At 40.3% G+C, this 13,374-nt stretch overlaps 8 protein-coding genes and 1 non-coding gene across 10 annotated transcripts; 5 read left to right on the top strand and 4 right to left on the bottom strand.

The window, feature by feature from the left end:
- The first annotated feature begins 138 nt into the window (after positions 1–138).
- Positions 139–1,613, top strand: Gasu_23740 (uncharacterized protein). Its single transcript, XM_005706682.1, has one exon. The coding sequence runs from the start codon at positions 273–275 to the stop codon at positions 1,524–1,526; it is 1,254 nt and encodes a 417-aa protein (XP_005706739.1). The 5' UTR covers positions 139–272; the 3' UTR covers positions 1,527–1,613.
- Positions 1,614–1,635: 22 nt separating this feature from the next.
- Gasu_23730 (MYB-related protein) lies at positions 1,636–3,328 on the bottom strand. Its single transcript, XM_005706681.1, has 3 exons — positions 3,004–3,328; positions 2,870–2,952; positions 1,636–2,820 (listed from the first exon to the last, which is right to left on the bottom strand). The coding sequence occupies exons 1-3, from the start codon at positions 3,151–3,153 to the stop codon at positions 1,866–1,868; spliced, it is 1,188 nt and encodes a 395-aa protein (XP_005706738.1). The 5' UTR covers positions 3,154–3,328; the 3' UTR covers positions 1,636–1,865.
- A 777-nt stretch (positions 3,329–4,105) lies between these two features.
- Gasu_23720 (myb domain-containing protein) lies at positions 4,106–5,498 on the bottom strand. The gene has a single exon (XM_005706680.1). It carries the CDS (start codon positions 5,478–5,480, stop codon positions 4,551–4,553), a length of 930 nt encoding a protein of 309 aa, XP_005706737.1. The 5' UTR covers positions 5,481–5,498; the 3' UTR covers positions 4,106–4,550.
- A 700-nt stretch (positions 5,499–6,198) lies between these two features.
- Gasu_23710 (glycerol-3-phosphate dehydrogenase (NAD(P)+)) lies at positions 6,199–7,723 on the top strand. Of its 2 annotated transcripts, XM_005706679.1 has the most exons (3): positions 6,199–6,657; positions 6,707–6,796; positions 6,848–7,723. In XM_005706679.1, the coding sequence occupies exons 1-3, from the start codon at positions 6,349–6,351 to the stop codon at positions 7,694–7,696; spliced, it is 1,248 nt and encodes a 415-aa protein (XP_005706736.1). In that variant the 5' UTR covers positions 6,199–6,348; the 3' UTR covers positions 7,697–7,723. The 2 variants fall into 2 exon arrangements, with proteins under 2 accessions (XP_005706736.1, XP_005706735.1); XM_005706678.1 differs by having other exon boundaries at positions 6,707–7,723.
- On the top strand, positions 6,202–6,275 carry Gasu_nc0023. Its single transcript has one exon. It is a non-coding gene; the product is annotated as a tRNA-Ile (tRNA).
- A 4-nt stretch (positions 7,724–7,727) lies between the features above and the next one.
- Positions 7,728–9,138, bottom strand: Gasu_23700 (uncharacterized protein). The gene has a single exon (XM_005706677.1). It carries the CDS (start codon positions 9,082–9,084, stop codon positions 7,894–7,896), a length of 1,191 nt encoding a protein of 396 aa, XP_005706734.1. The 5' UTR covers positions 9,085–9,138; the 3' UTR covers positions 7,728–7,893.
- Positions 9,139–9,148: 10 nt separating this feature from the next.
- Gasu_23690 (E3 ubiquitin-protein ligase Topors) lies at positions 9,149–10,354 on the top strand. The gene has a single exon (XM_005706676.1). It carries the CDS (start codon positions 9,164–9,166, stop codon positions 9,872–9,874), a length of 711 nt encoding a protein of 236 aa, XP_005706733.1. The 5' UTR covers positions 9,149–9,163; the 3' UTR covers positions 9,875–10,354.
- Positions 10,355–10,498: 144 nt separating this feature from the next.
- Positions 10,499–11,723, top strand: Gasu_23680 (NADH:ubiquinone oxidoreductase family protein). Its single transcript, XM_005706675.1, has 8 exons — positions 10,499–10,615; positions 10,667–10,716; positions 10,768–10,832; positions 10,879–10,922; positions 10,972–11,126; positions 11,176–11,278; positions 11,327–11,411; positions 11,459–11,723. Exons 1-8 carry the CDS (start codon positions 10,596–10,598, stop codon positions 11,531–11,533), a joined length of 597 nt encoding a protein of 198 aa, XP_005706732.1. The 5' UTR covers positions 10,499–10,595; the 3' UTR covers positions 11,534–11,723.
- A 1-nt stretch (position 11,724) lies between these two features.
- Positions 11,725–12,888, bottom strand: Gasu_23670 (transcriptional antiterminator NusG). Its single transcript, XM_005706674.1, has 3 exons — positions 12,691–12,888; positions 11,794–12,639; positions 11,725–11,752 (listed from the first exon to the last, which is right to left on the bottom strand). Exons 1-3 carry the CDS (start codon positions 12,859–12,861, stop codon positions 11,750–11,752), a joined length of 1,020 nt encoding a protein of 339 aa, XP_005706731.1. The 5' UTR covers positions 12,862–12,888; the 3' UTR covers positions 11,725–11,749.
- Between the last annotated feature and the right edge of the window lie 486 nt (positions 12,889–13,374).

Raw genomic sequence — 13,374 nt, 5'->3', positions numbered from 1 at the left:
TATTTTATTGATATTTATTTAGCAGTAAACAAGCTTAAGAGTTGTATTTAGCTATTCAAAGACTTCCTGAAACTGTCATCAGAATATTCGGTAGCAATCTTAGAGTTCGTAATAAAGCTATCCACCCATTTTTCGTTCCATTTTGTATTCGAATAGAAATGAGTACTATCACTTTCTTGAAAGGACAACTTGTATTGTGGTTAGAGAATGTGCAAGAAAATCCTGTTTCTTCCGAGCCCGCTTGAAACGATCATTTGCAAAGTTACGAATTGATGGAGTCGACCCACAGGGAAAGTGACTATGCTGTTCACGTCACACCTGATAACCTTTTTCAGATAAATTGCGAGCCTTTACGTTTCTTCGTGGGTCTAAGCAGTCAGAAAAATCATGTTGAGCTTTTGATTAAGAAACGAGGAGGTTTGGTGTTAGGAAAACTTCCTGAAAGTTTCAAATTGCAAGGAATGGTCTTGGACTTGGATGAAAACGGCCTCCCTTGTGACCCTGAACAAGTAATTGTACTTCTGGATACAAATACGAAACTCTCACGCGCTAGCAAGATGACGGCCAAGTTGACTGAATGCTTTTCATTGTCTTACATAGAAAGCTGTATAGAGCAAAACAAGCTGCTCAACTTGAACGACTTTAGGATTGGAAATAAGTCTATCCATTCAAATTCAAGAGAGATTAAACAGACCAAAAAAAGGTTCCATATTTCGGAGGAACAACTTGAAGCTGTCTCGCCTAGTGAGGAGAGCCATGCTACTGCGAAGATTGCTACTTCGACTACTCCAGACTCTGTCAAAAGATACCGACAAAAGTATACCCACGAGCATGACTTGATCCTGGTGAATTTCGTTAAAGAAATGACGATGAAATATCCCGAAGAGAGACCTCTTGGTCAGAAACTATGGCAAAGGGCAGAAGAATTGCAAATACTGGGCCCCTATCGTTCTTGGCAGTCCATGAGAGAACGTTTTAAGACTCGACTACAGCCATATTTGCAGCGAGGATCGGCTTCGGTTTCAGCATGGAATCAACTGCCCGTGGATGCTGAAGATCCTACATCTTCGGCATTTGATGTAGGAAGTACTTCTAGCTTTTCAGAGAGTTATAAGGATTTAAAAAAGACTATCACGGCTTCTGTTTTTCAACGAAAAAGTGTAGAAGAGTCGGAGAGGCAAATGCAAGCAACTGAAATTTCATTTGCCGAGCAACAAGAGAAGTCAGATATCATGTTAGGCATTAATATCGTCTCGGGACAACCCACTTATCTCACGGAAGCAAGCCATTTCCCGAATCTTCTATCGACAAATAACTATAAAGATGATACACATTTCTGTCGTAAACTACTCTATGATGAAGAGAACAAGGCATTGAATTGCGAGCAAGAGCGACTTGTGCAAAAAGTTGTTCGAGAACTAAGTAATAAATATCTTGTACCCGAAAGGCGAGTTTGTGTTGCGCTATTGGATGCTAATGGCTCAGTGGACTTAGCAGTTAAGTTTCTTAATTCCCGCACGGTTTGATCAGCTTTGCTCTTTCGTAAATTTTGCATTCATTGCAATTCTTTTACATCTTAGTTTTTTAAGGATATGTAATGGTTTCTAAATGATTTTTGAGTCTATCAGAAATCTTTTTGCGCAGCGTGTCTTTATATAACTTAAGTGATATGATCACAAGCCTCTAACAATTTCTGTTTAGAGCCTCATACAGAATATTGCACACCTTGAATAAAAAGGTACAGGTAAAATGTATAAAACTGTTCTTGCGTGTTATTTACAAATATGTTGAAACTCTCAGATAACAACAAAACAAAAGAAACAACAAACTAAAAAGGTCCACAATTTTCTCCAATACAACCAAATCTAAGAATCCCAAAGAGGAGGAAGATTACAACTCTCCATCATTGCATTGTCATCTTTAGCACCAAATGTATTCATTCTGCTCATATGCAACGGTGGCAAAATATTGCAAAAATCTCCGTTCAAAGTAACCTGCATTTCTGATGCTCCTGAGATCGTACTACATACTCCCATAAGTGAATTGAATGATGCTTCTTCATTCCGACTTCTATCCCTGAAAAGTGGCAAAGTCGTCCTTGGCACATTTCGTAAACTTTCAAACTGCAGAGAATCTCGAGTCAAGCCCATCATCGAGTCCAGTGCAACCCACTGTCCTTTATCTGAAAGCGAAGACGCATTAAGACATGAATAAGACGCATAATTTGACTCTGCAACTCTGGAAACAGGAACGCTATGTAAAGGTCTTACTCGCGCTATTCCACAATCTGGACAAACTGTAGGTGCAAGGTCCTCTTTCCTAAATCTATCCAATGTTCCAGTTTGTTCCTGACCAATACTACCGTAGTGAGAATGTTGCGTACAACGTTCTCGAGAATTCAAAGCTCGCTCGTTAAGCCCAGACCCAAGTGAATGAGAGACTTCTGTCATTTCAGGGATGGATATATTTTCGCTTTGCACAAAAGATATCTCGACACTGCTTCCTGGGTCAGAAGACCTACGCTGCATGCTGCTTGGCAACTCAACGTATTTGCAACCCATTTCTTCATTAACGGTGCTTGAGTCACAGACTGAATAAGTCCTATACAAACGACTGGCATCTCGTGATACAGTGTTTGTAGCCTTTCCAGCAAGTACTCTGAAATATCTGTAACGACACTGGATATCCGTCCTTCCCGTTCCCAACTTCCTCGCAATATCCGACCACTTACTGCCAAGTTCTTCATGAAGCTTCATGAGTCTTTCTGTCTCTTCTTTGGTCCAAGAATCCTTTCTAACGGTAGGATCGAGAGTGTATCTCCTAAGACAACGTTTACGCAATGACTCAAAACTCCTAAAATATTTCCTACCATCTTTTCAAACACTGCTGCCCAGTTTTGCCACCCATAAACTTCTTGATAAGCGCCCAGCGATTACCGTACTTTCGATGAAGCTTCAAAGCTTATGAGAAAACAAGTCTAGTTGGCACTGGAAACCTCTTTACCTCTACAAGCCTCCTGTCTTCTTGTTCGGTCCAACCCAAAGAACCGAGAGACCCTTCCTGGTTTTCCAACTTTTGAATAAAAAGTGACTTTGAGTCAAACATAACGTTGGTTGCTTTGGACTCCCCCTTCTCTGGGACGACAACTGTCATTGGAGTCTGTTGTTCCTTTGAAGCTAATGGAGCCAGTATTTCGGTCAGTCTTAAGACACTCTGGTGTTACAAGTGTGACTCTGGTTAGAATAATTGGCAAGCGTTTGGTTGTTCCGAGGTAACCTTGTCAAGTCATGACAAGAAATTCTACGTACGGCAACCAAAAAGAGTGAGGGAAGAAATCTGTTTGGCACGTGTTTACCTCGGAAAGACTCATGGACAAGGGACGCTTAAGCGATCGAGGGAAAATCCAAAGTACTAAATTCCACTCAAGGGAAATCGAATCCAATTTATCGTGGCAACAGAATTTCTAAGCATTGGCGAGTTCAAGGCACAGGAGATGTAAAGATACACCAAACAAAAATGTACAACTAAAGAAATTGCAACAATAGAAACCTCGGAATTTTTAAAGATTTTCAATGATCGCTCATTCTTTAAACTGTTCGACAAGGAAGATTATTATTATAAACTGCCTGTGATAGTGCAAAAATAAAAATGCACGAAAGACTCCTAGTCGACAGATTGGCTTCAACGACAAATCCTACAAACTTATTCCATCTTGTTACTTAGAAAAGCAAATATCTCAGTATCTCTGCTGTTATAGAACGAGAATGAATACAGTCCACTTTCTGTACAAAATCGGAACTTTTAAAATCCTACAACTCCAAGTAACAATATGCTTCTTTTCATTTATCACGAAGCTGAGAGAATACTTATCCCCTCCTCAGAACTTTTGGAAGAATCTTAACAAGAAATTTAGAAAAGTTCTCCTCAGCCTATCCAACTAACGCTAGTTGAAACTTTTTCAACAAGACCTCATTCTTCTATTCTTTTTCAGTTGATACGAATCGATAGGAGAACCGTGCAATGGTCAGTGACAATATAACAACAACTGACATTTCTTAGGTATCCATGAGGAGCTGCAAAATGTAGGCGGCATATCACTTTGGATAAAATCTAATGTCTTTTCATTTTACAGTTCCTCGTGAGAATCATAAGATCGACGAAGTTATTTTCGAATTCTGAGCTCAACCTGTTAACGAGCATGATAACGTCATGAAGATATCAAAATTTAGCTTATCATGATTGTATGAACAGTAAATACTTCTATTCTCCATCACATTTGAACCCCACTTTTATTTATACTACAAAATAAAGGATATAATCGCCTGTTACTTTACAAAAGAAAGCATTGATCGCCATCCTTTCTTCTTCCTCTAACAAGATATCCCGTGTCTCATTACTGATCGCAAGTACACGTCCTTGCTGATGTTTCGTAATTGATTCAACAGAGGGAACCACAAATAACTCGTCATTTTCATCACTGCTTTGTAATTAAAACGAAGTGTCGTCATTCTTCGTTTACATCTGCTAGATTGATGGAACTTTCGAATCTCCTAATTCGAAGATTCTCTCATCAACCGCAAAAAATACTTTTGCATGTGCGTTCTGCACTGAATAACAGATCTGGTACCGACATGGTCCGACAATGCTTTCAGATCTTTACGTCCAAATTGTGATAACGCTTCTAAAAATCTTTTGTGCTCTTCCGCAGTCCAATAACGAGAACTCTTCTCTTTCGACGGTTCCTGAAAAACAGTTTTGGCTCTTCCCTTCAAATTCCCCTTGACAGCGCTTCTATTCTGCATGTTATGCTTTTCAATATTACTATTCATACAAGCAGCATTTTCATGTCGTCCATTTGGTTTCGACACTTCAGACAAAGAATGATATAAAAAAGAATCTTTTTGAGTTTCCGCAAAAATAGTTCGTGTTTTCCTGTTCCTTGATAACTGAGCTAAACTTTCCTCTTGGGGAATGGCCGACTTTTCATGAGTGTACACTAAATGTGAAGAAAGATACTTCTGACATTCACACTGCCCAGTAGCGTGAAGATTTGCGAAATCGCCGGCATTTGAGCTTAAGATTTTTATCTCCTTCCGTGTCTCTTCTAACTCCTTTTCAAGTAGTATGGTGTGTGACTGAAACTGATTCAACTGTTCTTTCATTCTATCGATTCTTGTTGCGTAGTTCACTTCCATTTGTTGCACACTTTCAAATTGAGCATCACTCAAAACACCTCTCAAACTGCGTTCCGTTTCATCGTGACCGTCCCAACTCCTCCTATCAAGTAGTTTCCTTTTCTTATGCAGAACAAGACTATCAATACCCATTTCAACTTCTTGAGGTTCTTCTTGTTCGGGATACCCTTGAAAAGAAATCGTTTTGGTCTCCAAAGGAGTAGTCTTTACTTGACTGACCAGATGCTTTACGCCGATCTTATCCTCCTTATGAGAATTCGTCAACGTTGCCTCCTGTCTGTTCATTTTGGGGGTTTGGCAAAAATTGCGGAGGACGCCAACAGAAGAGTAAAAGTACCTCGGTCTTCTAAGGTATTCTGAGCGACTAATTCTTGCGAGACACTGGCTTCTTCACTTATCCCTCCCAAAAATCATAATAACTTGACTGCCTCCGGTATCTATCAAATATCTAAAAAAGAACTTTCCACAGCACAGTGGAACGCCACCCGAGCTTGAAATTTCAAATAGTAGCTACCTTGAAATCCTCCAATCGAGTAAAGCAGGAATTATTTTCTGGATGCAAATTTTAGCAAGTTCGTAACTCTACAATGATAAATGAAATGACTGAATGGGGACTTGAGAGTCAGATAGAGAGAGTTGCAAAGTTCAGGTAAAAGAGTTAAAATAGAAATTGTCTCTCTTAGAATACAATATGTGTCTCGGACTTCTCCACTCTAGGTTATTGTTTTCTCTCTCTCTCTCTCTAGAATGTTTTGTTAGAAAATTTTCTATATTGGTTTGAGTGGTGTTGTATATCTAGGACTCATACGGCTGAGTACAATCTCACCAGTCTTTACTGTACAATTTCAGAAGTTCGTCTCCTGGATTTGTGTCGCACTAGTTTCCTCTTGAAAAGGTTTATGTGGAATTCAAGATTAACACAAGTTATCCAATAATAACACTGTAGTTCGAAAAATGATCGGAGTTTTGACATCTTTTAGTATTGTAAAATCCTCCTTAACTTGGTGGTCGATTAGCTCAAGTGGTTAGAGCGCCGTGCTAATAACGCGGAGGTTCTGAGTTCAAGCCTCAGATCGACCATACAATTTTAGCCTTTTTGTTGAAAGGCTACCAGTGTTGATTAATCACTTGAGTTTTGGACCCAATTATTAGTATGCTTTCTTTTGCAGAAAACACTTTTTCTGTTAAGAACAACATGAAAAGTTTCTTCAAAGAAGACCCGAGTTTTGTATTGAATACTAACTGTTTGAACTTTTGTGAACATCAGACAAAGTTTAGTGTGAGGAACTGGTTTGAAACACACGGCAAGAAGGGAAGAAAAGTCCCGCGAGGGAATGTTGGTACTGTGTTTTCGAGGTTTGAAACTCCGTCGAATGTGAAGATTACTGTCATAGGAGGTGGTTCCTTTGGAACAGCGATGTCAAAGGTTTTTGGTATGAAAGGATACCAAGTATGTTTATTGGTACTGTAAGTTATCTTATTTTCAAATTGATAATTTGACCAGGCAGAAGGTAAGGGATCGTAATATTGTTGATGGAATCAATCAGGAAAGGAGGAATCCTAAATATCTTAGAGAGTTTACTCTGCCACACAGTGTTTTTGTAAGTCCATTTTTTTGCAACTGTTCGGGATTTAATTTTATGTACTCGAAGGCAACGTCAAACGTAGAGTCAGCTTTGGAAGGCACACAGCTTGTCGTACATGCCCTACCCGTGCAAGTGTCACGTGAAGTTCTGGAAAGAGTGGCTCCTTTTATTCCAACTGGAGTTCCTGTGCTTTCAACTTCAAAGGGTTTAGAGGTCGCATCCCATAAGTTTATGTTTGAGCTTTTACAAGAAACTGTCTCAAACCATGGGAATAGAAGACCGTTAGCTTTTTTATCTGGACCTTCGTTTGCCAAGGAAATTATGCAGGAGCTGCCTACTGCAGTTGTGGTGGCTTGTGAAAATTTAGAAATAGCCGGTCAGATCGCCGCTATGTTATCGTCTTCAATCTTTAAGGTATTTACTACAACAGATTTCATAGGTGTTGAAGTTGCCGGTGCACTTAAGAACATAATAGCCATTGCTGCTGGAATGGCTGAAGGTATGGGCTTGGGAATGAACGCCATAGCAGGGTTAGTTACACGAGGCTGTAGTGAGATGAGGAGGGTAGCTGAATTCCTGGGTGGTTCCTCGGTAACCTTGTCCGGTCTTAGTGGCGTGGGAGACACGTTTCTCACTTGCTTTGGCCCGTTAAGTAGGAATCGAACTGTCGGTTATCGTTTGGGCAAGGGCGAAAGTTTAAATGAAATACTGACGACTTCTCAAGAAGTGGCAGAAGGAGTTGCAACGGCAAAGGCGGTTGTAGAATGGTTACCCGCTGTACTGAATACCACTTACACTCGTGCACTTGTACGTTTTCCTATACTCTTGAGCGTCGCGCCAATTCTAGAGGGCAAGCTGACGCCTGAAGAAGGAATGCAGCAACTTATGGCAATGCCTCCAACTGTGGAAGACTAAGACTCTAGGGTTAAAGGATCTTTTGCATTTTGTGATGACCCGACAGCTGGCTATAACATACACTGTGTTGCATTTTGGAATCAACTAATGACGAAAGACACATTTTATCTTGAATTTAAGCAACCAAATAAACCAATCAGAAAAACGGAACGATTGAAAGGACATATTTGAAAATCTGATTTTGAACAGAATATTATTCAGTTCATCGAACGCTCTCTTAAGAACACGTTGGTGGCTGCAATTGCCCGTCTACGATCTCGTCCCGATAACGTGCCTTTTATATTCCCCAGGTGTTGGTTAGAAACTTGCTCCAAGACATCCAAAGTGGTAACTCGTGACGAAAATGGTGTAAAACGCAACATTTCTGCCTCCTTCTCATTAGAAGCAAAACCACTCTTAGCTGCGCCAGTTTCTCTCGAGTTTGTTGTTTCTATGTTTCTCTGATCACAAGACAAAGCGTCGAATGCGGCATTTTTCTTATGTGAGTTGGGTAAGGATAGTATCTCATTATTGTCGACTCCTCCAGCTTGGCATATGCTAGCAGAGTCCTCGTAGAGTTTCAATTTATATCGAACATTAGACAATTCGACCGCATACTGATTGATAACGTTTCGGAGATGAGAGTTCTCTTCAACAAGTTTCTTATTTTCTTCCTCTGTCCTGTGTGCATGAGAACTACGTTCATTCAGAGAATCAGCTCTCTGTCTCAATTCTTCTAATTCTTGCCCAATCTGGTTCAAGGTTTTTGCACGTTTCTTTCGTGTTTTGGCAGCAGACTCTCTATTTCTAAGCTTCCTCTTGTACAGCATCAATGTCCTTTCTTCTGCAGTCATTTTACGACCTTGCGCCGACGTAGAACCCTTCAAATCTTCCAGCGCGGAAGGTGACAAGTTACTTTCTACAAAACATATTGAATCTGTTGCCTCTGAAACTTGCTTTCCCAGCGAAGCCGTCGAAACCTCTTCACAAATAGAAAGCGTTTCATTCTTCGAATTTCTCTCCAATGTCTTGCAATAGTTTTCACCTTCTCCTTGACACACTTGTTGTCCCATCAAATCGGTCCAGTTGCTTTCTTTCGCACTTTCCAGTTCCTCCAGTGAAGACTGACCAACAAAGCAAGCAGGTCCCAGAGAAAACTCGAATCCATAAGAGGGGTTCTCTTCAGTGGTCGAAGAAATGAAACTGTACGGTGCTTGTGCCTCCTGTTCGGTATGAGGGAGCTCATATTCTCCGTCCCCAAGATACGAGTCCCACTTTTCGTTGTTCTCCAAAGCGACCCCATCAAGACAGTCCACGCTTTCTCCGAAACCATTTTCGGAGAATTTCCCAAAGTCGTTCCAAGCACCGAGAGAAAAATCTGAAGAAAAAGGTTCCAGAGACTCTTCCATCCTGACAAGCCAACAAAAGCTTAAACAAATTGCGCCAAGCCAAATTACAAAAATTGGTGCAAGTGTGAGCTCACCAAGAATGACTTGCCCGATCTGTCTTGACCGTCTGCGAAACTCTACTTTTTGTGAGCCTTGCTTTCATTCTTTTTGTTACAACTGTCTACTTTCGTGGTTTCGCACTTTGAAACGTTCAAAGCAGTCTTCTAGAGCAACTTGTCCCTTGTGCAAGGCCGAAGTGGCCGGTATTGTTCACAGTGTTAAGAGCGAGAGGCACTATAAAAGACGACAGTTATCAAATTTTATTTGTGACAAGGAAAGTAACTCGTTCTCATATGCTAGAAGTGATGTGTTCGAAACAACTTCGCTGTTTGACGCAGAACCAGGGTTTCTGACGGACCAGCACGTATTCCGTCGACTCATTTATGCCCAGCGCCTCTGGGTTCAACCTTTGCCCTCCTCCCTCTATCATCAAAGTTCGAAAGGAAGCAATGTTTTCTGCAAAGCGGACCCTAAACTTATTCACTGGATAAGACGGGACTTGCAAGCACTGTTGGGTTTGGAAGACGTAGAGGTGTTGGTTGTATATATCAACGGGAAAATTGAATCTGGAAGCTCAAGAGAAGAGTTGAAGGAGTTTTTGGAACCATTCCTTTTTGAAAATGCGAACCATTTTTTGCATGAACTGTTTCAATTTGCCTCTTCAAGATACAGTCTGGAAGACTATGACAAGGTTGCCCGGTATGTTCGTCAGCAAGAAGTGTTTTCAACTAGAGAACCAACTATACAGTGAATATTGGCCCATGAGCGAAGTTTTTGCTACCGAGATGAGAGATATATTGACAATTTTGCTGACCGGAAGCAAATTCTTTGTTTGGATTTGAAAGCAGAGGAGGAACGGTGCGAAAGACGTTGAATCTGGTCTTCTTTCAACGTACTTGATAAAACAAGGGTTCTCTGTTATTTGCATTCAAAGACATGCATTTTTGCATTTCGAGTTTGTACTTTGCAATTTCTCAGGAATATCCAAATGGAAAATAATATCATGGACAGAACATAGTTTATTATATATAGGAGGATTTTGTACAAGCCAAAATAAATTTTCAGCAAGGAAGCTGAGTAGTCAAGTCACCTTAATGTGCTATCTCTCTTGTTTTGAGAAGCATTGAATCCCATTCTACACCAGGTACATTGTTCCTTTAAACATCCAACGCTAAAATAAGGAATTAAGTGCCTTTTTGAACAAGCATGATATAAAAGGCGCTGCAAGTAACTCGTTTCGAGTTCCCATCAGGAACGATGGTGGATCTTTGTTCGTGAACCAGAATTCGTCAAAGATATGTTCAACACTATCTTTTTGCAGAGCTGATAGAATTTCAAGGTTTCCATTAAAGCAATTTTCATAACTGGTGAAATAAGTAGTCGACGTTCTTACTATCATTACATTGACTGACAGTTTCCTTTCAAGTCTCATTGATTGTATCTGGAGCAATGAGTTTGTCAACTACTTGATCATGCGTTCTTCGTGGAGAAGGTAAGGTCAACTGTGAGTTCAAGAGCTTTGGATAACTGTAAATCGAGTTAGGATAATAGACTGGTGTTTGTCAAGAGAAGCTATAGGTACTGATAAACAAGGTATACCAATTTTGGCGAGCTGGTGAGTTTTTGTTCAGTTCCGGTTTCTAGGAAACGTATATTTTGAAGAAACAAGGCAGACAGGGTCTGTCAGAAAACGTTTTGTAAAATATACGGTACGTGCCAGTCGGAATTCTGTTGAAAACTTTTGAGTTTGGCAAGAATCAGTCCATACCGGATGTACACAGCGTGCCAGTTGAGTGGTGGTGAGTCGATAATGAAAGGAAGAGCAAGGTGTATTAAACAAAAGTTGAGGTCCTGGTTGCACTATATGAGAGAAGATCCTCCAAGTGAACAGGAGATCTCGAGTCACGAAGCTCATCGCGCCAAAGTGGCCGAAAAAGTTGCCAAAATCGAGGCTGAAGACCGCAAACAAAGACTGAAGCAGTTTGTCTCTGGTACCTCTTCTGGTTTGCTTTTTTATGTTCCCCTTATTGCAGGTTCTTATGTAAGAAATAGGTGAGTCTAATGGTGAAGAAGTTCAACAAGCTTTGAGATACTTAGCGCAGCAACGTGGTTTAAATGAAACTCTGGTCGATAATTTATCAAAACAAAACGACAAGTATGTTCAGTATGTCTCAATAACGTTGTCTTACCAAGAAGCGATCAGGGAGAACAAAGACCTTCTGGAAAAGTCTTCGTTGCAGAACAGCAGTAGGGAAGAACTGAGTGAAACAGCCCCTGAAGAACCGAAGGTAAGAGCTTGAATAGCTATTTATGCTATTCACTTGGAAAATTTTAGGGTTATGGGGAAGGATTTCAGCCAGGAACGTGGAAGCCTTCAAGTGATAGTGTAAGAAGAGGGCGAAGAACTTAAGACTTGGAAGTTTATTCTCCTGTAGAAACGTCCCCTAGGAACAGTTGATCTGCTAGAAGATGGTTATCCTGTCCAGAAATTGGCACAACTTCATTATTAGGGTTTTCCTCAGTTTTTGCTCTTCTTCTCTGTCTTTCCTTCTCCTCGTGTTCCAAATCTTCTATAAAGATATCTATTTCACTTGATGTCTCGTTCGATACATTATCTTTATTCGCTTCACTGGTGCTGCTCAAAACTGAGACAAGGGTTTCTGAAGAAACATTATGCTTCTTCTTCTTCTTCTTCGTCTGCCGTGGCTTGGCTTGCCTCGACTTAATATATTCCTTCACAGCAGCTTCAAATTCTTCGTCCTTTACAAGCCTGAGAGAATCTACGGTCGCTTCTACGGTGGCTGCTGAACCCTCAAGCAAACATGCTACCTTCACACATTCCTTTTCAGTTTCTGAAACAATGCCGTATGCATTCATTTCACTCGTTTGAACTTGCACTTTATCTCCAACTGAAAAAGCTAAATCGGACTTTGGGTATTTGGCCTCGACTTTACGAAGTATTTCTTCTGCCTCAGAATCCCGAAGAGGCTCCGGAATTATCTTCCTCTTTCCCTTGTTGCCAAATGAAACGAAACCTACAACAAATAAAGTCTCTTTTATAGACCGATACGCGGAATCTGTCATTATTAGCTTGACTAAAACGTAGCCAGAGAAGACAGGTTCCATTCGAACTTTCGGGATTCCCCTTGGTGAGAGAACAACTTTCTTAAAGCAAGGAACGAGAACGTTCAACAGACGACCGTTGAGCATCTTAGTATTCTCAGCCTTCGATAATAAAGTGTCTCTCACGGACCTTTCCCTACCGCGAGTAACTTGAAGAAGATACCACTTGGGAGCAATGTTCTTGGTGACGTCATCACCGTAAATTGATTCTTTATCAGACTCACTGATTGAATCTTCGTCAACTGTGTCTTGACTCGTCCTCTCTAAAGCTTGAAAGTTTCCGTCTAACAACCCTTCTTCTAAATCACGTTTGTACAGAGAAGCTTCGTTCTCATCGCTTACGTTATCACTAGTTGGCAGCAAACATACGAAAATTCTCGTGTGTAAAGTTCTCTGAAGATAGAAAGTGAATAAACGTTACTACGGAGTTTACATAACACCGACCAATTTCACCTCGTCAAAACCTCTCGTCAAAACAGGCTTCAAGCTTCTTTTGCCATATAACAAACTCACCACGGGCTTTTCAGTAAGTGTGTGCAAACGACCGCTTATTGGAAAACTCTTAGATGATACAGCTGTGCGATCGAGCTTGACAAAGACTCCAAAACTCAACATTGCAAATTCGCAATCAACCCATAAAAGACTGATGATTTTTACATGCTATTTATTGGTCGAGGTGTAGAAGTTTTGTACAATACAATGTATTAACTCTATTATTTTAATACTAAGTACAACGTATTTCATATGCACTTTTTTGTTCCGACCATCTTTTTAGAGCAACTTTTAAGCAAAGCTTTTTGCTTTGAAGCAAGCTTACATTGAGAGGAATCCTTGGATGAGAATACTTCTAATATGCTATTTTTGACTATAGAAACTTGAAATCATACAAAGGACTTACGAGAAAGTTGAGAAAGTCAAATGAAAAATTTAATTATGTATTCAACTGTGAGCTTGCAAAAGAGTTCAGTCAATGCATTATTTAACTGATTTTGCTACCTTGTGACATTTCACTGTCCTGAAAATCTCTACATGGCGTTTCCAATTTAGCAAAATTTCATGAGGAATATGTATATCGAGAAATATCGAAGATTCCTAAAATATAGATGACACTTTTAAAGCAAGTCATTT

This window comes from Galdieria sulphuraria (genome assembly GCF_000341285.1).
Source record: "Galdieria sulphuraria unplaced genomic scaffold scaf_17, whole genome shotgun sequence".
Classification (NCBI taxonomy): domain Eukaryota; phylum Rhodophyta; class Bangiophyceae; order Galdieriales; family Galdieriaceae; genus Galdieria; species Galdieria sulphuraria.
Note: the sequence above shows the minus strand (reverse complement) of the source record. Positions and strands in the feature narration are given on the sequence as shown.